A 27,957-nucleotide genomic window follows, 5' to 3' on the forward strand; every position below is an offset into this window, starting at 1 on the left:
TTGTCTTGCTTTTTTTTTATTTAAGAAACCTAACATTCATACCCATGTTTTGTCTTAAGCATCAGTATCATGATCACACTAGTAACAAAGCATATGTGATTTATTTATAATACCATCCAAGAGATTTTTATAAAAAAAAAAACATTAAGGCATTCGTTAGCATTGAGTGGTGAAAAGGATTTCTTCTCAGGCAAAATGTACAGTCTTCAGAAAATAAATCATAAATAGGGTTTAAGGGGCGAAAAATGAGCAGTAGTAAGAATGCACTACACTTCAACAGACCTATACCTGCATAATTTTGTTATTGTTTAGATAGACTGAAAGAGTCAAGACATTTAAATAGTGGAGGCAAAAACGGCTTTGAACAATATTATTCTGATCTTGGCTGTGGAACCTATCATGTTCCACAAAAATTATGAGTAAAAAGCTCTTAAACTGCAGAGCTCTTTATCTGATTGATTCATATATTGCCTTTCTGCCATTTAGGCCTTTAAAGTTAGCTTACAAGCAGGCTGGAATAAAGTTGTTTATAGGGCAAGACATCACATGTAGATCTTCTACTCTAGAACAAGGAAAAATCCTCCCTCACTCTACACATGATGTCTTTTGAGGTTCTACCTATCCTGGACCAGGATGCAGGAGTAGAGAAAATAAGGTCAACATGTCAAGACTGTTCCTACTGCACAGTTCTTCCCACAGCCCGCTTGCTGGTAGAATTATGCCCTTAACATTAACAAGTATGGTAGCAGTTGCAGTTGTCTTGACCTGCACAATGGAGAAAAGGACAAATCTTCCTTAGAGGCATCTATGCCCCAGCCCAAAATATTGGCCCTGAATAGTTAAATTATTTAAGTTACTAAATTTATACCCTGCCCTTCCCAAAGGAGCCAAGGGCAAGTAATGACCAGATCAGGCTACTTACTCCTGACAGTTCTTCCTAGAGGGCTGGCTTCATATAATCCAGTATCTTGTTTCCCAAAGTCACCAGCCAGAGACCTCTAGGTAGCCCACAAGGAAGACATGAAGGCAGTTGTCCTCTCCACTTACTCCCAGGCAACTGGCATCATAAAAGAATATATAGCCAATTATAACTCATATCATCCATGAGTTTGTATAGCTCCCTTTTAAAGACATCAAAACTGGTTGCGCTCAGCAAAACCCACAAGTTAGCTATGTATGGTGTAAAGAACTAATTCCTTTTCTCTGTTCAGACTCTCCGGTTACCTTCACTGGATGGCACAGAAGTTCTGGAGTTATGAGAGGGGGGGTGTACTTCAGCCACTTCCTCAACAATTTTATAAATCTGTCACCTTTCCTCATAGAGGAGTTGTTCCAGTTCTTTGATCTTTTGGTTGCACCTTTTCTAGTTGCATGGTATCCTTTTGAGATGTGGCGACTAGAATTGTGCACTTCATCACCTCCTCTCCTATCCTTTTGGGGACATTACACAGTAAGAAACCCCTTACAATTGCGTAATCTACAACCACCAGGTTAGAAAAGCACTATCAAACTACGTTAAAACAACTTTTGACAATCGTGTGTCTTCAGCTTTTAGCAATAGTGCCTTGGCTTTGCCATTGGTTTATTTTTTGCATGTACCACTCTTTAATATTTATATGAGTCCAAGCATCCCTTTGATATTTTGCTCCAGCAAATGCTCATTTGGTGTTCCTCAGAGGGTGGGTTTCTTTTAAATAACAAAGGACTTGGTGTGCTTGAAATCCTAAGGAACGGAAAGAAGAACTGTTGAGATAATTCAGATAGTTGCAGTAGAAGGTTTTGTACTAATATCCATTCACCGCTAATAATTATGAAAGCACATGGTGCAGACTCCAGCTATCCCTAACTATGGGCAATGTTGGCTGATGATGATGGGAATTGGAGTCCAAGACATCTGGAAGGTCCTATGCATTACATAAGGGGTAGCTAAGCCTGCGGCCCTCCAAATGTTGGACTACAACTTCCATCTGCATGGCTGATGGGAGCTGAAGTCCAGCAACATCTGCAGAACCACAAGTTATCCACCCCTGGTTTAGCAGTTTTCTGTGTCATCCATATCATTGTGAAAAGAACTCTACAAGCTGACTCACATATGTGAAGCAAACACTCTTTAATCCATGCATCCCCACCTGAGCATGAGATCAGCTGAATAAATCTCAATGTGGACTGTATCCTAAGCTTGTTGCCATTTCAGTGGTTCTATGCTGTCACTATGATGGTAAAAAATAACTACAAAGCTTCCTCCGTGTATACAGACTGATTCCCACTGAAGTCCCTCCCTCCCCTTGATCTTATATGTAGAAGGGAGTTTGGTGAAAACCATCCTATCTAGCCATCTCTCACAGGGTCATGCAGTGTGAAAAACTTTAGTATGGCTGACATCTACCACTGCTTTGTGTGTTAACACTGATCCTACAAGTTGTCAGGAGTGCGGGAAAACAACAGTATTTAATATGTAATCTGGGTAAGGCTATAGAAATTCATGAACTTGCCACTAGATGGAGACGCACCTTCCTGAGAGCTGGTATGTATTCAGTATGTAACAAGACTGCTGGAAATAGCCTCTTTGTGGCAAATGCTCCTTTCTATAACTACCGGTATGATGTATAGAGGAGCGTACAGCTGAGTAAGATGCCAACAGAACTAACCTGATGCATCTCTTGCTATTCTCTACCAGGTCAGATGGGACATTATGCGGGACATAATTCAAAAAACTTTCTGTAAATAGTAGCCAAGCATAGTTTTCTTCCCTAATATGCTAGCCAGCTTTTTACGGGACACTTTTATACTGAAGAATGTTCAAAGATAATTCCCTCCTTGCTCCCTGCATCTGAATTGGTGCAGTCCAGTTTACCATGTTGTCTGGGTGAATAGCTGTGCTCTTAGCCGTTCTGTACTTTAGAGTTGTGGCATGAGAAAGTACATTATCTCCACCCTTCCTGAAGCAGACATAATGGGTGAATTAATCTTGCCAGTGCCACTACCGCATAGATACAGAATGCTCACCTTTTCACTGTTTGCAGCTTTGTTCTTCCTGCTAGCAAAACAAAAGTGGGAGAAAGTATACTGTTTTATCTGGGCATTTCATGCACATTACTTATATAGAGTTTTGTTTTCCATACATTCATGTTTCTACTGAATTTGCCTGGATTTTTATTTTTATTTTTTTTTAAAAGTTTGATTCAGTTTTTAGCGCAAGGATAAGGGAACCTGTGGCTCTGCAGATGCTATTGGATTCCAACTCCCAGTATCCCCAGCCTGCATGGCCAATGGTTCAGGGACGGTGAGAGTATAGAGTCCCAACAAGAACTGGAGGGCCACAGGCTCCCCATCACTGGGAATTTGCCTGCATGTAAGAAGTCAATTAGGGACACGGGTGGCGCTGTGAGTTAAACCACAGAGCCTAGGACTTGCCGATCAGAAGGTCGGCAGTTCGAATCCCAGTGACGGGGTGAGCTCCCGTTGCTCGGTCCCTGCTCCTGCCAACCTAGCAGTTCGAAAGCACGTCAAAGTGCAAGTAGATAAATAGGTACCGCTCCAGTGGGAAAGTAAATGGCGTTTCCGTGCGCTGCTCTGGTTCGCCAGAAGTGGCTTAGTCATGCTGGCCACATGACCCGGAAGCTGTACGCCGGCTCCCTCGGCCAATAAAGCAAGATGAGCGCCGCAACCCCTGAGTCGGTCACGACTGGACCTAATGGTCAGGGGTCCCTTTACCTTTACCAAGAAGTCAATTAATCGTATTATTTCTAAATTTGGGGCTTAACGTTAAATTAATTTTTGTCTAACTGTTACAGAAGCAATACCCACAAGATCACATTATAAATCATATTATAATTGAATTAAACCCTATACTATTTTTTATTTAAACGTAAGTAATTTTATCCAGATACGTCTGTTACATTCAAAATATAGACAATATTGCTTTAGCAACCATGTAAAGTAGCTGTTTCACTGTGTTCTTATTAACAAAGAAAACATTGGCATACATACATATGAACTTTGAAAGAAATTGCCTTGTACATTTTCAGTGAGGGAAGTACTGAATGTATACAGTGTTTTGTTCTACTGAGAATACACTCATTTAAATCTGATCCACTGGTTTCAGTGAGTCTGTTCAGAGAAAGGGGTTGGACTAGATGACCCTCAGGGGTCTCTATGGTTCTATGGTGCAATCCTTTATAGGGAAGACTGTTCAAGGCCTCCTTATTGCTTCTTCAAATTAGTAGCCAATGGGTGACTGGAACCCTCTTAAAATATTAGCCAACTGAGCCCAGCTTTAGGTATTATAGGCTAGGAAATGAAATGGCTTTGATCCAAATTTTGCTCCAGCTAGCAAAAGGGAGAAAGGGAGTTTTTCCCCCATACCCCCTACAGCCCCTTGTGCTTTCTGAGGAAATGCTTCAGGGAGTTGTAACAGGCAGACATACAAGCGAAACAGTGTGGGAGATGGCACCGGAGGGGGATTGGCAAAAGTTGCCTCCTCGCCCTCTACTGTCAGCTGGATCCTTCCATCCAGGATCAAAAATCACCTGTGGATGGAAGGAGAAGTTTGGATTCGACCCGATATGACTAATGCAAGGGATTCTGCACAATAGTGCAGAACTATTGACCCTTGGATCAACAGTTGCAACTATAGTCAATGTTTCAGCTGTTCAAAAGTGGCAGACAGAAAGGAAAATAAATATACTTACGCTGAAGAATGTGCTTCTGGGGGATAAAAAAACAGGAAAAGAAAGATAAGCAAGTGTCATTCTCCATACTTCACACTGCCTAACTGCACACTTTACACCAGTCTCTGGAACAACTGCCATAAATATATGATCACCTATTTCCTTCTAATCTTGCAGATATTTACTTTCAGACAAACATCAGGTTTTCCAGATATTCCCAATCAGATCACCCAGCTAAGTGTTAATAAAAGTTATATTTAAGACCATTTAAAGCAGGGTTTTTCCATACATTCACCCACCTTTTATGTAGCTTGGTTATGTTTTTCCTCCTTTCTCTGTGAGAAAGATGTGGTTAAATAATTTGAAGCTAATTATATTATGTGATCTGTAGTTTACATCTGTAGTCAGATGTGGCCTTCTGACTAGATGTTCAATCACTACCTCCTGTGCCCCACTCACTAGATTGCTGCATGTGTGAACAAAATAAAGATTCTAAAACAATTCTTTGTAGACTATGCTGCACTCTATAAATGCTAGAAAGGAAGCCACATCAGTTCATTATATATAAAAAAAATTCCACAGTATGTAGGGCAATACAAAATAATTTGTCAAGACAACTTACAAAATAAGTTGCCAAGAAATTCCTAAGTAATCATTTATTGCTAGATTACAAAGTAACATATAGTCAATAAATTACTACTTAATTATTTGGTCTAAGTGGGATCTGAAGATGCCTGACTTCTTCCTAATTGCTCCTAGGACAAAAATGGTCCTATCTTACAGCTCACTGTTCAGTTAGATGGTTATTTTGTCCCTCGTGGTTTACTGCAGAATAGGAACAAGCGTCAATTAGGTTTTCTGTGGATTGATGTTTGTTCCAATTCAGCTGTAAACAGCGGGTTTTCCTAGCGAAAGAAAAACTTCTCAGACCCATGCCTAGAAATCACGGGGCAAAGAAGAATGTGGATGAACCCTAAGTCTGGGAAAACAAAACATTTATTTTAAAGAAAGAAAGAAATATTTGGGGGACAGAGAGATGCACTCTCATTGTTACCCAGCAGAGGGAGCTGGCTAATCAAATTCAGCAGAAATTTCATATCAAAACTTGCCTCCAAAAATATGCAACGCGATATAACAGGGCAGAAACCATGATGTTTGAGCTTTTACTGAAATACTGTCTACATGTACTGACTGGCTTTTAGACAACTGAAATATATTTTGTTACATATCGCAAATGAACCCACGAGAAACTGTCCTGTCTATTCTCTGTGCTGATGGCTTTTTACAATGGCTGTGGAAACGTACTAAACCTGACTCGGTTGCATTAAGCTCACCACATAAACAACTTCAGCAACAGCTGGGAGTCCCAGGCTTCAGTCCCACACTGTGCCAGTAACATCAGATACAGAGAACAGCAACCACTGTGGAAACAACAATTTCCTTTCCATGTGAATATTGCCAGGTAGAAATCTCTTTGCTGGGGAGCTGCATTGATCTCATTTCCCATGTGGATCTTCCATACGGTTATAAGCCAACTGGCATGAAGGAAGACCATGGGAATAGGTTGTTAGGATTTTATGTAGCCGATGCTGACTAGTGTGATTAGTATAAATCACATGAGATGTCTGAGAAGAGTTTGGGAAAGGAAGACTGTCTTATCTCTTCGGTCTGTGAGTGTTACTGGACTGTACTTTCGCTTTTGCTGTATCCTTTCTGTTTCTGCCAGAGTTTGGAGAGCACAGATGTGATTATGGATTCTCTGTATATATTGTGAATAAAGAGTAGTTTAGACCTACGGATGTTTCTATCTTCTTACTGTGTGATGCCAGAAGACTTGTGTGCACTTTTCATATATGAAGTGTCGCAGAGGGGTACTCTGGAGTGAAGGGACATGCCATTCCAGAGACGTGCCCACTGGGAGACACTCGGAAGTACTGGGGGTCTGCCGTCTCCCCCCCCCCCCAGGAGAATTTCCTAACAAAGGTGTTCCAGCCTGTTGCAGTGATGCCTGAACTGGCTGCAGGTATCCTGGCTTTAAATGGTACCTAAATTCAACACCATGTGAAAAATCCATCGAGGTAAAATTCTGCAGTCTAGTGTAGATTAAGATTTAGTGTACTTTAATCCATGACTGTTTGTTATTGAATGGCAGTCACAGGGGCAGCCTGTCCCATTTTGCCACCTGAGGCAAAATGGGAATGTGCCCCTCTTGTCCCCCTGCCGCTGTGCCCCCCCCCCTCCAATTTCCATTGGTGGTGGAACACCACCCTGGCCAACACTTGGCAAAAGGAAAAGCATTCCACAATGCCTTGACACTCATCTTCTCCACCCCAGGGGCTGGGTGGACAAGTGGCAATACCAAGTACCAAAAGTGGTGGGGCAGATGGGACGCTGCCTTTTGTGCTTCTGCCCCCTAAGGCAGCTGCTTCACCCTGCCTCATGGGTGGGCTGGATCTAAGGAGTCAGCTAAGTTTTACTCAGAGTACAGTCACTGAAATTAATCAACATGACTAAGTTAGGAGCATTAATTTCGATAGGGCTACCCTGGATAAAACTTAGCTGAATCTCACCACAAACTGAACAGTTACAAATGTAAAATACCCAAGGTTGTTAAAAGTGGGGGGCGGGGTGTCAGAAAGCAATTCTAGATTTTCTGAGGGAAATCGCAATATTTAGACATTTTGCCACCAGCTTAAAGGTTTAAAAAAAGATTCAGAAGAAGATTGTATATCAAAAGTTCTCTACCCACCCTCTAATAAAAACTGGGTTGAAAACAGAACATGCAACACTGACTCCAACTCTATGTTATTACAAGGGCAGCATCTTTTATTTACAGGAACTGTTCATTATCCATCCAGATGGAAAAAACATTAGCTTTCAACGCAGACCAGAAGTACTGCTTTCTGGCAGCTGGTTCTGCTGTTATTTCCAAGACTAAAGTTGTCTTTCCTTTTATTTTCCTATCACCCCCTTTTCCTATCACCCCCTTCCATTATTTTCCTATCATCCCCTTCCACCACCCTCCTTCCTATCACCCCCTTCCAAGTGTGCTAGCTCTGCTCCAAAACCACCTTTGCTTCTGCCGGCCCACAACCCCACACAGTTCACAAATATTTAAGCATGGGAACTTACTGATCAATCCGGGAAGGAAGAAGTTTCACTTACTTGAAAAGTAGCCCTTCTTTTGTGCATAATATACCCCGAGACCACAGGAAGCTATTATCAAAGCCACAATGACCACCGCAGCTATGATGCCACCTACATTAAGGTCATCTAGCATGGAAAGCAAAACAAATATAATTTCAAATTGGAGGTTGAGTATAGAAGGCAATATTCATGAGATATATATATATATATATATATATATATATATATACACACACACACACACACACACACACACACACACACACACACACTCAAATAGGGCATGATAGAGCCCTGGGAAGAGCGACTGTTTGTTAAACTACAATAACTATGGCCAGATAATCACTCTACACAGCTGGTCCAGGAACTGAAGTTAGTGAAAATATTATATGCTCCCTGCGTTTTCATCTGCAAAGGTGCATCTAAAGGCATTTCAAGTTGCAATCTTCACTACCCTGGATCCTTCTTTCTAAAAATGGTCCTGCACTGACCACTTGGATCCGTGGAGGCCGCCATCTTGTGGCGCAGCTGGGGGAGACAGCGCCAGCTAAGCCAATCAGAGGCAGGGGTTTAGGGGCTGTGACCAGCCCACTCCTAGCCTATTTAACGGAACGGTTTAGTTGCAGGCCGCCCTCTTGGGTCCCCCCCAGTATATTTTTTCAAGAAAACCTACTTTAAATTGTGGCAGTGTCCTGTAAAATGTATTTTTTTGCTTAAAATATTTTCTCTTTTTATTAATCATCCAAACTGGGCATTTAAAGATGTGCCACATAACCGAGTTTGAAGTTGGAAGGTGAACTAACACATTTTAGTTTCCTAACTCTGTCTTGTAATTAAGACATTCTCATCTCAAGGTTGGTTGGTCACATTGGAATTTGACATTTACCAACTTGCATTCGCTTTACAGAACATTTCTGAGGCTGTCCAACTTTATTGTCAGCTTCACAGTAGTACTCTCCAGTGTCATTCTTTGAAACAGAATTGAATAGCTGGTAAAAAAAAACAGAGAGAAAGAAGTAGAATATTCCAAAAAAAAATGGGAATGAACAGTCAAAACTGAGACAACATTTCTAGTACATTATGCCATTGCATTATTATTATCATTATCATCATTATCATCATCATCACCAACATCATCAATGCAGTGGATTTAGAATATAGTCATACCTTGGAAGTCAAATGGAATCCGTTCCGGAAGTCCGTTCGACTTCCAAAATGTTTCAAAACCCAAGTGTGGCATCTGATTGGCTGCAGGAAGCTCCTGCAGCCAATCAGAAGCCGCAGAAGCCCCGTCAGATGTTTCGCTTCCAAAAATAGTTTGCAAACTGGAACAGTCACTTCCAGGTTTGTGTTGTTCAGGAGCCAAAATGTCCGAGAACTAAGCTGTTTGAAAATCAATGACTGTATTTCACAGTTTTCCAGAATGCAAAATGACTGTCCAGTCTGACAGTGACAACTGATCTAAGGGATGGGAGAGGGTGGCCAAAGCAGTGCCAGCGCACCAATATTTTTGGCCAAACTGCTTTCAACCTTTTTAGGGGGAGGAGAGAGAAATGAAACAGTTCTGAAAATTGGGGTGTAGCAGAAATAAGAGGTGTTCATGGAACAAACATCAGTTGGGTGTTCTGCAGATTGACATTTGTCTCAATTCAGCAGTAAACAGCGGGTTTTCCTGAGGAAAGCAGCGGTGCAAAAGAAAAACCTCTTGGACCCATGCTTAGAAATCACCAAATAGAAGTGTGGATGAGCCAATTCAGTTACTGCAGCAGACATTTGGTGAGATAAGTACGTATCTCCGCTTTGTAAAATATATCCCATTTTCCTAACATTTTCTCATACTCATCAATCTATTTTATTATCCTATGGGTGAATCAGCAAAGTATCATGCTGGTTCTGAGCTATATAAAAAAATATATACAACGTGTAGGATGCAAGGTGACTGAAAGAGGTCCTAGTTACTATATCTCTATGCAACTCTGAGGCAAAAAAAACCAAAACCACACAGTAGGGTCCTGATACTATGTTGAATTTCCTCAGTACTACCACAGCAGAATGTTAAGCCTTTTCTTGGGCTAAGTAAAGTCCAATGCTAAGTGGTATTGAGCAGAGGTTCACTAACCAGAGTTCCAGTTGTAGCATTCATGGTATAAGGAAGCCTCTCTTTTTTAATGCTCCGCAATGCTGGGCTTTCCGGCAGAAGAAGGCCATTCCTATACCATCTGTACTTTGACGCAGGAACACCATTGTTTTCTTTACAGCGTAGCTCCACTACTGTCCCCGTCATAGCTGAGCTGGGCACTTCACAAGTAGGAGGAGCTGGTGGGACTAGGAAATGACATGATCTGTTTCAAAGTAAAATATCTGAATGGCTAAACCTACCTATTTGCTCACAAGTTGCTCTAATAAAGGCAGCTGGACTGAGTGGTTTATGCATCACATTGTATGCGTACTGTTCCTCGCTTCTGGAAGTTTGATGTAAGCCAGTGTTCAAGATGTTTCAACAATGAATCAGCAAATGTAATATAATCTTTAGTTGTAAACAAAATACTGATCTGAGGTGCATTATGTCCAGACTTTCTCTTCCACAACTAGAGATAAAATATAATCGGTTGTATCAAACTAACATCTAAATACTACTCCTCAGAGTAGACCCACTGAAATCAATGAACCTAATCATGTATTTTCAGTGAGTCCACTCTGGATACAACCCCATTCATACATTTTAAATAATCTATTTCAGAATGTCTAAAATTAGTTCCCAGCTACTTATCTCTTTACAAAATGGTTGGCTTTAAAGTCTGGTTCATACCATTAATTTAACAAAAATTATCCCAGGCCCAATGGATGTGTACATTTCAGATAACAATAAAATGATATAAAATGAAACATTATTTTTACAGAGGGTTTCTTTTAAAGACAACACACACACACACACGCACACACTGGATACTTTATTGTACCCCTTCTGTAATTGGGTGGCAAACAAAATGCAAGAAGAAATGTACCTCTGAATAGTGTTACCTCAAAATAGCTTTGTTTAGATTCTTACCCAACACTAAGAGAGAGACTATAACTTCCCCTATTTGTTGTCCATGTTCCGTGGATGCACTAATTTCACAACGGTATTTCCCAGAATCCTTTCTAGTCACATTTTTAATGCGGATGCTTGATTGCACTCTTTCTCCTCGATTTCTAAAATCACCTGCAAAACAATCAAGACAGAGAGCAATGGCTAGAAAGGAACTTCCTCAAGTTTGCTTTATAAATGTAAAAAACAATTGGGGAAAAAAGACTAGTTTTCCAGAATACAATGCCAGTTTGGCTCTCTACCTGCCATTCCCCATGATATTTATTTTCTCCCGAAGACTCTTCCAACACTCCATTTCATATGAGCTAGTTTATTAAGGTATTTGGTGTCTCAAACACATATTTCGCATGCAATTTCAATACATTGTAAGCTTTCATATGTTGCAGTAGAATGTTTTCAAATGAGAACTATCAGCCACTATCAGTCATACAGCTGTTAAAGACACAAGTACCCTGTTATCAATGCCATTATTAATCCAAATGAAGGCCTTTGTGGATGCCATGGCTCCCAGGCACTGAGTTGGCAACTCCTGCTATATATCCTAATCATATTACTCCTTTTCTGGGGGGAAATTGTTAGAGCAAAATCGCAGCTAGTGGCTGTTAGGACATGTTTTGTGGTTGCTGCTACAGGGCTGTGACTGCTGGCAATATCCCCCTTTAATTCCTCATCCCCCGATTTCCCACCCCTTCTGTCCCCCATACAGATGCTTAGAGCGTACTCAAAATGACACCACTGAAAGCAGAGGAGCCATTTTGTGCCAGACCTAATTTGTGACTTAAAGGCAGGTTCACACATGAGATGCATGCTTTTTCTCATTTCTCCCTCAAAACTGTTACAACAGCAGACAGCACTGCAAGACAGAGTAAGCCAAGCTACAGATGGAATGGGATGCTTGAGTGTGGATGTTAGCTGTTTGAAGAAGGGTTAGTCAGGACAGTCAGGAACACGAATGGAAAATGGAGGAAAGCCACATATGTGCGACTTTGCTTTTCAAGTGTTTGAGCAACCCTTGAAACAAAGGATGGGAGATTTTCAGTGACACACAAGAACTCTACAACAGCAGAATGCAATATGTATGTTTTGTTAACTAGTTACTCCACACACAAACACACACACACACATATAGGGAATGTCACTTAATTAAATAAATCTTACGTCAGGCAGTCAAATCAATTTTATTTGATTTATCTATTAAGAAATGTGCCTATGACTAAAAGGAACATGTGAACCAAACAGGCTATCCTCTTGTTCAGCAAAGCAGGCAGCAGCTATTTCTACAGTTGATTGTGATGTCACAATCATGGAAATGGCTGCTAGAGCTACAAGTTCAATCCATGAGACTCGGGTTCAACTGCCCATTCAGCTTTGAAGCTTGCTGGGTGACCTTGGGCCAGCTGGTAACTCCTAGCTTAACTTAACTCACAGGGTTGAGCGAAGATAAAATGGAAGGAAAGAACAATGTACGTCATCTCGACCTTCTTGGGAGGAGAATTGGATAAAACAGTAAAAAATAAATCCATGTACACTGTACATCCTGTGATTTCTCCATGCAACCCTGAACATGGGAACATTTCACATGCAGGACACAAGCCCTCAGCAGCACAGTAAACACACACACAAATATAAATGTAAGCATTTTCTTACCAACAAAGGAACCTTCAAAGTAGACAAATGTAACTCCAGTTTTGGTAATTTTTTTCCATTCTACTCTTGTAGTTTCCTTCCCTTCATTGTGTTTACAGCTTAGAAATGCCTCTGTAGAGGGGAAAATACGTCATTGTTTCTGCTTTGAGTTGGAATACACTACAAACAACTGGCACACTTTCAGAACTAACTTTTGTAGAATGACTCTACAGATTAACAGTCCATATACATTTTGTGTGTGTACACTGGGGTACAGAATGCACAAGCTTCTCATCATGCACAAAGTGTGCACCCATTCAGGATTTTGGTGCATAACTCTTAAGATATCTTAAGATATCTTAAGACCCAAGCCTTTCGGATTCTGCAGGTAGCATGGGAATTTTACAGAAAGAAATCCATATGCAGTGGTACCTTGGGTTATATATGCTTCAGGTTACATACGCTTCAGGTTACAGACTCCGCTAACCCAGAAATAGTACCTCGGGTTAAGAACTTTGCTTCAGGATGAGAACAGAAATTGTGCTCCGGCGGCGCGGCAGCAGCGGGAGGACCCATTAGCTAAAGTGGTGCTTCAGGTTAAGAACGGACCTCCGGAACGAATTAAGTACTTAACCTGAGGTACCACTGTATAAACACAACATGTGGGATGAGAGGCGCCCCTAAGTTTACAGTAGTACAAAAATAAATCCAAAGAAGCGAAGCAATTGCTAAACATCAGAAAAGCTAAACATCAAGCGCACTAAACAAGCTGTGAATCATCAAGCATTTTACAGTCTTCATCTTTCTCACTAAGACCATAATGATTATTCATCTCTAAAGGCTGATTGATACTCAAGAAGCAAGGAATTTGAAGGAATTCATTGGCCACAGGGCTGGCCCATCCATGAGGCAAGGTGAGGCAATCACCTCAGGTAGCAGAATCGACAGCAGTAGATCTGGCCTTCAAGAAAAGGATCACATGCAGATCTTAATTCACCTCTTGTTCCTAATACACAGCTTCACTCCCCACTTCTTCCCAGGCAAGGAAGGGGCGCTATTTTGTGCTTCACCTCAGGAACCAAAATGTCTTGGGTCAGCCCTGATTAGATGTGTTCACACATGATGGTAAACCATGGTTAATGTGTAATGTGAACATGCAGACAGCTCCCACTTTGCTCCCTCTCCTAGCACAAGCAGGAGCAACAAACCACAATCCCTGGTTTAGGATTATGTCAGAACCAAGAATTGTAGTTTGTTTGACTCCAAACAAACTATGATGTGAAGCCAAGGTTCTTGGCTTCCTGGCTGTGGTTTATTAGTGTGGAAAAAAACCCACAATGTCCCACAAAGGTAATTGTGGGAGATGACCTTGTTCCCAATAGTTTTTCCTCCCTGTTTATGCACACATGATGTGTGTGTACAGTGGCAGGTACCAGCAGTGACGGCAGGTACCAGCAGTGGTCCGGCCTGGCTCCCTATAATTAAAGCCTAACTCCATGTACAGTCTCATTTCTTCATTCACGCCTACAACTTTCCATGTTGCAAATGTTCAAAGAATAAGAATGAAAGACATACTTACTGACTTTGCAATTATATATTCTGAGCATAAATGCAGCTACAAGGTTAGGTGGTGAAATTGGCCAGCTATTGTGTTATATTATTGATGCCTGCAAATTGTAGCAGGACACTTTATTCACACACGCACTGTTGTGGCCATTTTGGAAACTTTCTCAATCAATTAGATGTAACCCCATATTGCTCAGGCAATGTGCATGTAAGCCCCATATTACTCCACCCAAAAGAACATTTGTGGCATTTCAAAAGCATGTTAAAAGAAGTTCTAATGATGGGATCTTATCCTGCTCCAGGAAATCATAAACAACATTCATATGACAGACTTCCACAGCAAAACAGTGGAAATGCTTTTGTTTCCGAAGCTCTGATCGAGCGGAATAGGTGGTGTCTTTCCTGAAATGCCTGCATCAAGTAGTCTTTTCTTAATGTTTTATTATGCTTTTAAGAAAGAAAGTTACGAGACCACTGTGTTCTATTCTTACAAGTATTTTATTTGGCTGATTCTCATATTGCTAATATTATAGAATTAAAAACGAGAGGAGGGATATGGGATTTCAGAATTTCAAATCTGCACAGTGGGGAAGCTATTTCGCTCTTGTTCATGCAGCCTAACAAACCTTTTCAAAGATGGTTTCTCCCTGGCATTTCTCCAGGGGGGGAAAGGGTTCCTAAACTTTTATATTTGTAAGTGGAGAAAGATAAAAGCACAAAACTGTAGATGACCGAGGGATACACACACACACACACGAATGAATAGTTGATATGGGTGGTCACTCAAGAAGAAAAACAAAAATGCAAATCTGAGAAGGGTGTGGATGAGAGAATTGGCAATAAAGATAAAATGGAATGTGGATAAGGACAGATGGAAATATTTCTGAAAAAACAATAACAAATAGATCCAGAAAAGACAAAGAAAGAAACTGTCAAGAGGAAGTACAATGTCTAATGATTCATATTCACTTCTGTTTGTAATATGATTTCTAGGAATAAGTCTGGGAGGTTTTTCTTTTGCTCCACCACTTTCCCCAGGAAAACCTGCAGTTTACTGCTGAATCAAACATCAATAGGGTTTTCTGTGGATTGATGTTTGTTCTGATTCAGCAGTAAACAGTGGGTTTTCCCAGGGAAAGCAGCAGAATGAAAGAAAAACTCATCAGACTTGTGTCTAGAAATCATGGGACAAACAGAAGAAAACGTGGGACAAACATTAAGTGTGGATTTACGGTAATATCTTTCAAATCAATCACAGCAAATGCAAAGCCACTAACTCTGAAAACGATCGGACTAACACAATTACTGACTCTTCCATAGAGGACCCATGTTCTTTATTTCACATCAGGTCGTCTATATTTGTTACAGTTGGCACACTGTTCTAGTTCCCATTTTGTTCTGGCAAGGGGAAATGCTGTGGAAGGGGATAACAGCCTAAACGATGCCAAGTGACCTTTCTTGGCAGTCCACAGCAGAACAGCCAATAAAGATACTCAAACAAAACAAAACATGCAGAGAGATATACACACATGGGTGGGAAATGAAAAGAAAAATACAGAAAGAGAGAGCGAGAAAACATTTGTTCACAGATTAATTGATTCTGACAATAACCCAAAGCTCTAGAGGGTTGTGTACAGAGTTCCATGCATTGAGAGCACACGTTCCCTTTATAGCTTCTTCTCATTATATTAAAGGCACCTTGTGCTTTTAGAGTCATCGCCTAGCTTTTCGTATTGACCTCTCTGTCCATGAATCCATGCACATCTGCAATGGAGTCTGTCTATGATAGGTGGGGAACCTCAGACCAAATATGACCCTCCACACCTCTGTATCTGGCCCCTGGGATTCTCCTCAACTCACACACCCTCCCTAGCCACACCCTCACACCCCAGGCCACACCCCTTGTTAGCCCTGCTTCACACCTTCCTTCACTGTTTTTGGTGGGCTAGAGTAAGTTCTTTAATTCTGGTAATGCCTCTTGCTTGTACAAATGGAGGACGGGGGGGGTGAGTGTGTGAAGAAGCTAGCCTACTGTACAAGTAGAGAATTCACATTTGTCACTCTGTTCACTTTTGCCTCTGGCCCTGCCCATCACTGGCATCTGGCCCCTGGAAGGCTGCCCAGCAGGGAATGTGGACCCCAAGTTGAACAAGTTCGCCCATCCCTGCTGCGCATGTTGCAGACAATTCTGGAAGCACTCCCAGGGGCACATTCCATTCACGAAGAGCAACAGCCAAGTCTGTAGGGTTTTACCTTTACGCTGCATGAATTGTGACCCTAAAGAGCACTCACTGTGGCTGTGCACTGGTAGAGAATATTAATAGTATGTGTTCAGAAGGGCTGGAGCCAAGCTTTCGTATTTCCTACCCCCTAGGTTCACAGCTTGAACCAGTTCTTTTGTTTGTATTTCAAAAGTTTCAGAAACCGTAGGTCCTAAGCATAGGTCCTTATAATTAATGCCCAATAATTAATGAATCCCCCCCCCCCATTTTGCCCTGTAAAATGCATTCGTGCCTCACTTTCTCTCACACAAACGCAAATAATCCATTTACCAGTATTGTATAACAATTGACGTTAGGCAGAGTGGGTTAAAATCAAGAAGAGGTGTATAGTGATATATTTTTTAAAAAATGTTATATGATTAGAAAATTAGATCACTTGAAATTCAGAACATAAAAGAGGGTGTTTCTAAATGGTTTCTCCCCTAAGGCGGGGGGGAGTAACATGCCTCCATTACAGAGTTCTGAGAATCCCTTTTCCCTGGGCTCCAGAGCATTGGAAGCAAGCAGTCACCATGAGAGTCCACAGTGCATGTTGCCTAGAAGGACAAAAAGCAACACACTCCAAAAAAGAAAAGCCAAACTGAATCTGAATATTCCAGCAAAATAAATTCAGTAGCGGGCAGTGTGGTGGGACATAGAAAAATCTAGGGCCTTCCCAATGGCTGCCCCCCTCCCCAGAAATTGGTTGGGTTCTTAATATTATAATCCTAGAAATCTTTTCTGTAATTTGTGGGACACTCCCAAAGAACAATGGTATGGACTTGTCTGTTGAAACTTACCCAAAGTAGTTACAATGTGGTCCATGTCATGCACTATCAAATCCTAATGGTTTCAACTGATGGGGTTAAGCATATATTGCAATTTCACCCATTAAAATCAATGGAACTTTAAAAACTGTTAAGTTCTGCTGGATCAGATGGGCTGCGAAAAAGGGTTGTTCTGAAATCTCAACCTTATGTTGTTGTTGTTGTTTTTTAAAAAAATAATAATTTGGATTTGCCCCAGGAAAAGCAACTCTATTAAATAGGGAGAAGTACAGGCTGGCATTTCAACACCAATGGTATTGTATAGACATTGCAAAAAACTTGAAACATCAGTTTCACACCAAACACCTGTCTGGAAGCACCCACAGGTTTGTATGTAACAAAGTCACCCTGTTTATGCAAGGACTTCTGCTTATGCAACCAAAGTTCTTCCTGCTCTTCTCTCTCTGAACCCACCCCACCGCACATGCACACAAAATCTGCTCCGGAGGCTTGGAAATAGAATAGATTTGGGGACACTCAGTTGAGGGGGACAAATGGGATTACTTTTTTTATATATACAATCCAACTTCATTTTGTTGCTGCTGTATCCATTGCATCACTCCACTGCACTTTTATCAAACAGCCTTTTAAAATTCATCTCAGGACTTTCACTTATCCATTGATATAAGACGTACACAGTCATACACATACTGTACCCTCAAATTCGTTTGCTGTAACATCTTTCGTGTCTGTCTCTACGACGATTCCATACGCTTTATAATCTGAAAGGAAAAAGAAATCCTTTACATTGCAATGTCCATTCACTGTTGTTGTTTTTTTTAAAACCAAATAAATGCCCTCTGCAGTCATAAAGTTGGGCTGTTTGCTTAAATCATGTTGCCTGCAAAGGAGATCAAACTAACTAGTTAAGTTTTTTTAAACCATGCATGTGCAAATGTATTTCAGAGTCCTTTTCTTCTTTTAATCTACAAGTGCAACTCGTATTTCTATACACCTGCATCAGGGCCAAATGTACACTGTATTTTAACTCTAGGTACAGTTCTGGATTATAGTATTTAAACATCAGATCAGATGAAAGGTAAACTGCCCTTAAAAGAATCACTCAGCAGTTTTTTGTACTGTTGCACTACAACATCCTTTCGCACAATTCTCAACATCAATACTTCAACCAGCCAAAGAAGGCAGAGGGAGGGGAAGGTTATAATTTTCATGTTATGACTACAGCTCAACAATGATTCTAAGTTGCGCAGCCAAGTTGTGCAACTGGAAATGATATTCTCTGGTCTTTTCAGGGAAGATTGAGGATTATCCAATAGGGATGGTGAAAGTCTTGAGAACCTTTCAATTTAGGGGGCTACATTTCAGATCCCTTCCATAAATATTACGATTCGCTCCCATTTACAGGTCAGACCATACCAAGTGTGGTGATTCCACATGGAATATTAATATAAGCACTCCCTCTAATGATACTCTGCATCTGAGTGTGCTAACAGCTCCGTTGGAGCCAGGCCAAGTTTGTTGCACTTCAGTCCCACTGAAACCAATCTGGGCTGCATGCATAAGGCTTTCTGAATACCAGCAGTTCATCTAAAGCTTACTGCTTCTAAAGATGACTACACGTTTTCATTTAAAGTTATGAAGCATTTTTCTGACTACCCCTTCCCCCCCATTTTTCTGCTTTGATTTAAACTAATAAATAATCTAGGAAATGTGTGCATGTGTTTGTGCATTAAATAAAATGTGTGTTTCCACTATGCAGTTTACAGTTAGTCTTACCACTGCTGCTATTAAATAATATAGGCAGTATAATTAGAGTGAAATAAATATACATATATTTCAAAAGTCAGAATTTCTTCTACTACTGTTCTTGCTGGTTGCTAGTAAGTACTGTTTCCCCACCCCCACGCCCACTGAAATAGTTTACTGTTTGCCATTTTCAGGAGAAAAAACAGATGCATGCAAACTTTCACCTTTGTCTTCAGTTACTTTGGAAACATTTTTAGGAACTGTGAATGTGTTCCAGAATTCTGAACAGAGACATTTATAAAAACGTTAACTGAAAGACTCCTTATACACATCACTGAGAATTAAATAACAAGAAAGCTCAGACAAAAGGTGGGGTGGCGAAATTTTGACTAGAACCTTTCAAAGCTAAAACAATTTTTTATTTTTTTTGTGAATCCAGTAGGGCAGACCTCACATGAACCACCTTTCTGAATGCAATACATACACACACAAAATCATATGGAAGGTAACACATTTTTTAATATATGTATTTAAAAAGCATCCTGGACCTGAGATGTATGTTCACTGTTCTTGCAGGCTTGGACCTTTACCAGGACACATTATCAACCACTAGGATGGGGAAGAAATTCAGTTTGGTTTGGATTTTAATCTGGATCTACCCAATTCTCACTTCCCAAAACAGCAAGTAAACTGAAGCACAGCTATCCTTTGTAATTCACAGTCCTGCAAATTTTGCAATGCAGTTCATCAACCCCCAAAAAGTGTATTAAAAATGTGTGTATCAGGGGAAAGCGTATATAAAATGCATTACATTAGTGAAACTGTCAAAGAAAAAGACACCCTATTAGGCAAAATTGCATGCAAAGTGTATATTAAGAGAAATATGCACTAAAATAAAGACATAAAAAAAAAAACCGCCACCACCGCAAACTGATATAGGAATGTGGTGAACTGAATTTAAGATGGAACCGGCGGGGGGTGGGGGGTGAAATGAGAAACTGAAATTTCAAGACCCATCCAACCTCATTAACCACTTGCTTTCAGTGGGAGTTGCACTGAGTTCCTTGAGCATAATATTACTACCTACATCTATGAATTAAGGACACAATTCAGTAACAGAAAACTTTGAAGATTCTACACAAATATCCTTTTTCTTCCCATAAAGCTTTTGATTTATAAATTGGATAAATATTTTTCAGTTTCTTTTGGTAAGCATCAACAGGATAAAAATGCCCAAACTTAACTTTGAACCAGGCTTGAGATTTTTGCTGCCTCTTCTGTTTCTTGGCAATGAATAGGAAAATGGGGGTCAGGCGTCTTTTAAAAAGCTTAGTGTCTTACAAATAATCAACTTACACTGCTATTGTAAGAGCTGCACAGAGTTTATTTCCATAGCAACAAAGTTGTTGGAAACGCTGCCAATTTATGAAGCCTAAAAATGCAAATGTTGTCCAAATGCATCATGTCTTTATTTTTTTACAGGAGTGCAAGATCCACTAAGATTGCAAACCCTGTTGCACCTTTGTACAACAAATGTATCATGAGTATGATAATTGTGTAGAGGAAAGGATTTTGTGTTGGTGCATGATGTGCTGGGGAAAGATACAGTGGCCAAAATTTCCTCACCTGTACAACTGCTACGCATATAAGAACTACTTCCTTATTTGACTACAGCCATCCTACACACTGCCAAGGTCGCTACACCTCCCAGGTACTTTGGGTGTGTGCGCGCGCATGCAGAATGCTACTTGTACAATCGGGTTTCCCTTTCCTCTCCCTTCTCTGCACAGCCTCATAATCTGCTCTGGGGCAGGGAGTTCTCCAATTCCCTGGAGCAGATTTTGACGGTGCATGGGAAACTGAAGAAAAGGAGAGAAAAGACCCATTAGGGTAGTCTGCTGTGCTAGTGGAACAGCAGTATTTGATGAAACCCTTCGACTAGATTATGGAAGCCACCTGGGCCTCAGCACACAGGCTCTCTGGCTTCAGTACACAGTACACTGGGCTCGGTACATGCTATACTGCTCAGACCATTGAAAACATCAAACCCAGAACAGATTCTTCAGAGGCAGCAACCCACCAGATGTCTCTTCTACAGCTACGCCATGGAAGATGCTTTAACTAGAGCAGGGGTCAGCAAACTTTTTCAGCAGGGGGCTGGTGCACTGTCCCTCGGACCTTGTGGGGGGCCAGACTATGTTTTTTTTGGGGGGGGAAATGAACAAATTCCTATGCCCCACAAATAACCCTGAGATGCATTTTGAATAAAAGCACACATTCTACTCATGTAAAAACACCAGGCAGGCCCCACAAATAACCCAGAGATGCATGTTAAATAAAAGGACACATTCTACTCATGTAAAAACACACTAATTCCTGCACCATCCGCAGGCTGGATTTAGAAGGCAATTGGGCCGGATCCAGCCTCCGGACCTTAGTTTGCCTACCCATGAACTAGAGCAAAGCCAGGCAACATGGGGCCCTTCAGATATTGTTGCACTGGTAGCCAGTAATTTATCGATTCCAAAACAGACTGCAGCCAAGCTGACTCTCAAAACCTCGCTACATATCTTTAGGTGCCAGGCAAAAACATTCCTCTTTTTCCAGGCCTTTGGCTAATTAAACAATCTAGGGCCTTTTACACCGTGGGTATTGTTGTGTATTTGTTTGTTTGTTTGTTTGTTGTATGTGCTTTTTGCATTTTTATATTGCAAACCATCCTGTGATCTTTGGATGAAGGGCAGTATAGAAATGTAATTAATAATAAAATAACTAAGCAACCAATATGTCATCCACTACATCAGGGATTGGGAACATGTGGCCTGCCAAGCATTGTTGGAGCACAACTCCCATCAACCCTGACTATTGGGCCCTGCTGCCAACGTTTGAGGAAGCCACATTAGCTATCCTTGAACGAGAGTTATGGGGAACTGAGCATTGGACTATGTGCTTACAAAGCATGTGATCCAGTGTGGAGCTACAGCTTGCCTTCCGCAGGCATTGCAGTGCCCTGAACTACTGTTGGAATCTAGAATTAAACCCTTAAAGTTTTACATAATAATGCAAAAACAATGTCATGTAATCTTCCTTTTTAAAAAAATAATAATAATTTAAAAACAGAAAGCAATCTTTGTATGATAAAGATCAACTGGCACTTTTTGTAGTAAGCTAACAATTGCAAACTTTCAACTCAAGCCTCTTGCCCTTATTTAGGTCTTTTTAAAAACAACTGTTTATACAAAAAGCAAACGCACACGGGGCAGATAGGATACAGATGACACAGAACAATGGCAAGGCAAACAGGAAAACGCACAGCAGCACGGCATTTTGCTCTGTGCCTCATTTGTTGGGTTAACGGTGCTACTTTTAAGTGGCCTCAACTGTTGCATTTTTCACTTCCCTTCTTTTATACAAAAGGAAGAGCCTGCCGCTGAAGGTGAATCTCTAAGGAAGCCTCCGTTGCTATGCAGCTCTCTGCTCCAAGCTCTTACAAAGGCAGTAAAGTAGAAAAACCATTCATGAATATTAGCACGCTGACCCAGGATCTTACAAAGAAGAAGAACCCCAACCTTCATGGCTTTTTTTCTGCAGGGCTTTAGACTCAGGAAACTGCAGCAGATTGCATTACCTCAGCTTTGCAACAAAACTGGGCAATACAAAAAATGCTGAGAACTTTTCTTTGTTCAGATTCAGGATTAGTATTTAAGAGAGCCCATGAAGCTTCTCAACAAAGCAGAAGAGAATTGCACTTTACAGTACTGTCAAATGTAGCAAGACTTATCCTGGCTTACCATTTATGTAGCACTTTTAAGTGTGCAGTATTTGACAACCATTATTATCATTACCATCATTGAAAAACTGGAGGTTGAAAGCTAACGGCTTGTCAGTGCAATGCATCCACGTCCCTGGCAACTACCAGCCTGGCTTTTCTGTAAATATGTGGCAGGATTTGAAAGTGTCCATCAAGTTGGTAGCATTCTTAAAAATAGTAGTAGCAAGTCCATTAATTTCTGTGATTCTCCAGTGGTTTGACTTCACCTTCGGAGGCACACTCCATTGAGACAGACGGATGCCAAGAACAGCTCTGAGTAGAACTTAGCCGGATACAGCTCTAGGAGTTTCAAGTTTCACAGTGGATGCATTCCACTGTGGTGTCTTTATGATATATGGTTTAATTACGCACATACAGTGGCGTAGCGTGGGGGGTGCAGGGGGGGCCGGCCGCACCGGGCGCAACATCTGGGGTTAGGGCAAATCCACGGGTTAGGGGGCGCAAATCCACAGGTTAGGGGCCGCAAATCCACGGGTTAGGGGGCGCAAATTACTTGCCTTGTCCCGGGTGCTGACAACCCACGCTACGCCACTGCGCACATATAAAACCAGTGCCTACTGTGGAGGTTTCAAACATCACATCCCAAGTGGACGCCAGCTTCTTCCAAAGGCAGCAGCAGCATCCCTACCCTGCCACATCCCACCTGTTATGCGCTTGCTAACCTAAACCCTGATCTTTGCATTCTTACACCTAGTTCTTTGATGCTTTGTTGTGCTAATGGATCATTACCCCCCAGGTTACTGCCTCAAACAAAACTAGCTTTGTATTGATTGCCTTGGATTAAAGAGGATGGCTGATACACAACTTCTGTACTTTGCTTAGGTTAATTGTCTCTCCACATACGCTAATTCCAGAGGATTAATAGCAGCTAACACACATCTTAAACACACACAGGTCTTGCTACTTCCCTGTTCCAACAGCCCAACATTAATTAAATTCTAACACCAACTTAATCCAGAATTCAGGGTGTCTTGCACCCATAGATTCATAACAGTACAATTTGAGCTTATAAACATTGGATAGCTCTGGAACAATTCTTTACTATACAAAGCTTAATTGAAATTAAAATCAGTTCCCAACACAATATCAAAGTAATTTGCATCTTGTGTGAAAAATGCTACGAGGAAGATATCTTTCATTGATAGGTGTAATCCTGATTTATGGAAGGATCTTGGGACAGGGAAAATGCAGACAGGGAACAATTTCTAAAATTATATTAAGCCATCAAAGCAGAAACATATCAAATCTTCCAATAATCACATCAATTTGAAATCACTACAGTGTACAAGTACAAAGTACCAAATCTGCCGGGAATTAAAACTTAACAAGCATACTAGTCAGATATCCGACATATTTCAATACACATTGTTTTCACAGCTGTGTGGTTTGGCTTCACCTATCTGTGTTCAACACAGTTCTTGGGTGGGGCGTTTTTCTCCACTTCCCCCCTCTTATCTTCATTGAAGTTATATTTATCAAGAGAAAACATAATCTTTGAGGGCATGCTTTTGATTGTTTTCATGCTTGCTACTTTTGCTTTCAGGGGCTCTGACAATCTTTTTTTAAGAAAAATAAAAACAAAACAACCCCCCCATATGTTTCATAACCCTCCTAAGAAAGGAATGAATGTTTTGATTCCTTAACCAGTTTGATGTGGATGTTTGAAGATGTTGTTATACCTTTAAAACATATCTTCAATATTTTCAGACCTAGGACCGACTTTTAACCCAAACATGCATCTGGGGACCCATTTCTTAATCTTTTACCATACATTTGCAGGGTGGTAGTGCTCCTGTTGCAACCCACCTTGGATCAGGCTGTGACCCACAAGTTGAAGACCAGTCCTTTGGGGCACTGTTGTTTGTTAATGGTTGCTGGGAATTGCTCTGTGAGGAGTAAATTACAGGGTCCATAATTCTGTGAGGGAAATAATGTGCTTTGAATGTGCTTTAATGTGCTGGTGCCAGGTTATTTTGAACCCTAGGCAAGACTAACTACATGCAACTCTCCCCCAAACGGCTAACTTCAATTTTCAAAAACAGGTTTCTGCTAGAAAAGATGAAAAGCACAGAATCTGAAACTGCTGAATTTATTTTAAATTGCAAGATTAAGTATCACAACAATGCTTGATTATCTTTCTGAAACACAAAAGAAAATGCTTTAGCACACAAATCATTTTGAATAATCTTGTGAATTGCGATATAAAAATTTAAGTCTCTTAAAAGTTTCAGTTTCAGGCACATCAAAATCTCACTTTGTGCACCTTTCCTTTTGCAATTTTTTCCAACAATTCCTTTAGTAAAGATAAAGGGACCCCTGACCATTAAGTCCAGTCGTGGACGACTCTGGGGTTGCGGCACTCATCTTGCTTTACTGGCCAAGGGAGCCGTCGTTTGTCCACAGACAGCTTCCGGGTCATGTGGCCAGCATGACTAAGCCGCTTCTGGCAAACCAGAGCAGTGCACAGAAACACCATTTACCTTCCCGCTGGAGCAGTTCCTATTTATCTACAGTGGTACCTCCGGTTACATACGCTTCAGGTTACATACGTTTCAGGTTACAGACTCCGTAACCCAAAAATAGTGCTTCAGGTTAAGAACTTTGCTTCAGGATGAGAACAGAAATCGTGCTGCGGCAACACGGAGGCAGCAGGACACCCCATTAGCTCAAGTGGTGCTCCAGGTTAAGAACAGTTTCAGGTTAAGAACGGACCTCCAGAACGAATTAAGTACTTAACCCGAGGTACCACTGTACTTGCACTTTGATGTGCTTTTGAACTACTAGGTTGGCAGGAGCTAGCACCAAGCAACGGCAGCTCACCCCATCGCGGGGATTCAAACCGCCGATCTTCTGATCGGCAAGCCCAAGGCTCAGTGGTTTAGGTCAAGTAATAAATAATATAGTTGCCAAGCCCACGAGTCTCTTTTGTATTTCTTCACACAATATACAACCAATGTACAGCCCACTTGTTCAATGTATTTTACTTCCAAGTCAACTGCCTAAGGCACATTTATCAGACAGCAGGTTCCATTAAACTCTAGGTTTAGTCCCAAGTGAGATGTTTCGGTTCATGGTGCCTGGCTGCAGAATCCTATACGTACTTGGGAGAAAGCACCACTGAACTCAGTGGAACTTCAGGTCTGCTTACTTTACAGTCTTAGAGTACAGTGAAGTTAGTTCCCCTGACCATGCTTTTCACAGCTTCCCCCCACTCCAGTTGTTCACATCTGGGCTTCAATTTGTGTGAACATGGATTTACAACCCAGCACTGAAAACGCTGCGAGTCCACAGTAATCAGCGGAGTGAATCCAGTCTTGTCTGTCACAGCTGCAATCTTCCATGGGAATAAGTCAGGCTTCCGCAACCTCGGCCCTCCAGATGTTTTGAGACTACAATTCCCATCATCCCTGACCACTGGTCCTGCTAGCTGGGGATCATGGAAGTTGTAGGCCAAAAACATCTGGAGGGCTGAGGCTGAGGAAGCCTGGAGTAAGTCTTATAGCCAGATCCTAGGCATGTTGCCTCAGAACTTAGTTCCACTGAGTAAAAATGTACAGAATTTTACCTCTCCTAAACAAAGTAGAAATCCCACTTTAAAATAAAGCCAGATTTCTACCTCTCAAAACTGCAAAACAAGGCTTTCAACCACTTTCAACACACACTTAAGAATAGGGCTGGGGAAACTGAGGCCCTTGCAATTCTAACTCCCAACAGTCCTGACCACTGGTGATGTTGGCTGTGGCTCATGGGAGCGGGAGGACAAAAGCACGTGGAGAGCCCCTGGTCCCCATCTCCCAAATACCCCAAACTCCTTCTTCATAATAGCTATCTTTCCCCAGATTCCACGGGTCTCTCTCCACAGCAGGTGTGCACAGCAGTCTCCTTCCAGCCAATTCTCATGCAGGCTTAGAAGCAAGGCAAGTGTGAAGGGACACGCCCATGCACCTTAAACGCTTTGGGTAAATGAGCATCCCAAGATTGCAGCGTTCTCAATTAAAGCGCGCGTTGGGAATTGACACCAGCTGACCCCGGTGCCCTCCTGCGGCCCTGCCTGGTTAACAGACCCCCAGCAGGCGCCGCTCCGCTTTAAGCCTCGGCTTCCCCGCCGCGTGCGCCTGTCTCCTGGGGCGGCCAGCGCGTTTCCAGCCGGCCTCGCTAATCAAATCAAATCGAGCGGCGGCTGGGGCGGGGGAGGCCGAGCTTCGCGGCAGTACCGCCTAGTAGGAAGAGTCAGCCAGGAAGAGGAGACAGCCCAGAGAAGCCGGGAGAGGCGAGGTTGCTCTTCCCTACCAGGAGGAGGTGGACCTTTTGTAAGCGAAAAGAGAGGGAGCCACTTGCTGGCGTCGCTCCCTGGAAAAAACAACCAGATGCTCCTCGCAAGAAGGCGGCGAACTTGGCTACGCGGCGGCGAGGAAGGACTTGGGGGTTTCCAGGCGAGCTGAGCGCCCTCTCCACCCAGGAGAGAAAGAGGGAGAGCCGCTGCCCTACGGGGAAGGAGAGGCCAAGACAGAGAAGCGACTTACAGCCCAGGAAGCCCAAGTGCCAGAAGAGCAGCCAGAAGACGCGGCGGCTCGCCATCTTCGCAGCAACAGCTGGCTCGCCGCTTTTCCTTTCGCCCCCACGAGGGAAGGGGCCGGGGGCGGGGAAAGAGAGCCTGGCGACGCAGCTGGACGGGGTGGGGGGGGGTCGCGTTCTCCGGCTCCACCCTCCCTCCAGCCCTCCCTCCCTCCCTTCCTTCGCCCGGGCACCTCGAGCAGGGGAGGGGGACGGCGCCTCTCCCGTCGAGCCGGGGAGATGGGCAGGGGTTTCCGCTGGGTCCTAGGCGGAGAGGGACGGGCCCGAGCTGCTCAGCCTCCCCTGCCTCGCCCCTCTGCCCCCCTCCCCTTTGCACATCGACGGACGTTTCCTTTAACTCCGAGGCAACTTCTCAGCAGAAGGGGCGGCCAGAAGCAGCCGAGGAGAGGGAAGGGATCGCGCTGCTTTTTGAAGGCGCTGGAGAGAGAGAGCTTTTTGCCTCTTTGCCGGACAACAAGCCCGTATCAGATTTCCTTATTGCATCGACATGCCCCCCTTTTCTCGAAGGAGCTCGAGGTGGCGCACGTGGTTCTCCTGCTCCTTATTAAAGCTCCACAACAACCCTGCGAGGGAGGTTGGCTGAGAGGCAGTGACTGGCCCAGGGAGCTTCATGGCCGAGTGGGGATTTGAACCCTGGTCGCCGCCCAGCTCTTAGCCC

General features: G+C 42.4%; 1 protein-coding gene across 4 annotated transcripts; it reads right to left on the minus strand.

The window, feature by feature from the left end:
- Window positions 1–82: 82 nt before the first annotated feature.
- On the minus strand, window positions 83–27,541 carry JAM2 (junctional adhesion molecule 2). 4 transcript variants are annotated; one of them, XM_083611315.1, is made up of 10 exons: window positions 27,248–27,411; window positions 17,842–17,907; window positions 12,553–12,663; window positions 10,867–11,019; window positions 9,937–10,142; window positions 8,704–8,806; window positions 7,836–7,943; window positions 4,692–4,707; window positions 3,007–3,034; window positions 83–1,723 (listed from the first exon to the last, which is right to left on the minus strand). In XM_083611315.1, exons 1-10 carry the CDS (start codon window positions 27,300–27,302, stop codon window positions 1,691–1,693), a joined length of 879 nt encoding a protein of 292 aa, XP_083467441.1. In that variant the 5' UTR covers window positions 27,303–27,411; the 3' UTR covers window positions 83–1,690. The 4 variants fall into 4 exon arrangements, with proteins under 4 accessions (XP_083467441.1, XP_083467440.1, XP_083467442.1 ...); XM_083611314.1 differs by having other exon boundaries at window positions 3,007–3,037; XM_083611316.1 differs by lacking the exon at window positions 4,692–4,707 and having other exon boundaries at window positions 3,007–3,037; window positions 7,832–7,943; window positions 27,248–27,541.
- Window positions 27,542–27,957: the final 416 nt, after the last annotated feature.

Source organism: Podarcis filfolensis (genome assembly GCF_964270895.1).
Source record: "Podarcis filfolensis genome assembly, chromosome: 4".
In the NCBI taxonomy this organism is placed as follows: Eukaryota; Metazoa; Chordata; class Lepidosauria; order Squamata; family Lacertidae; genus Podarcis; species Podarcis filfolensis.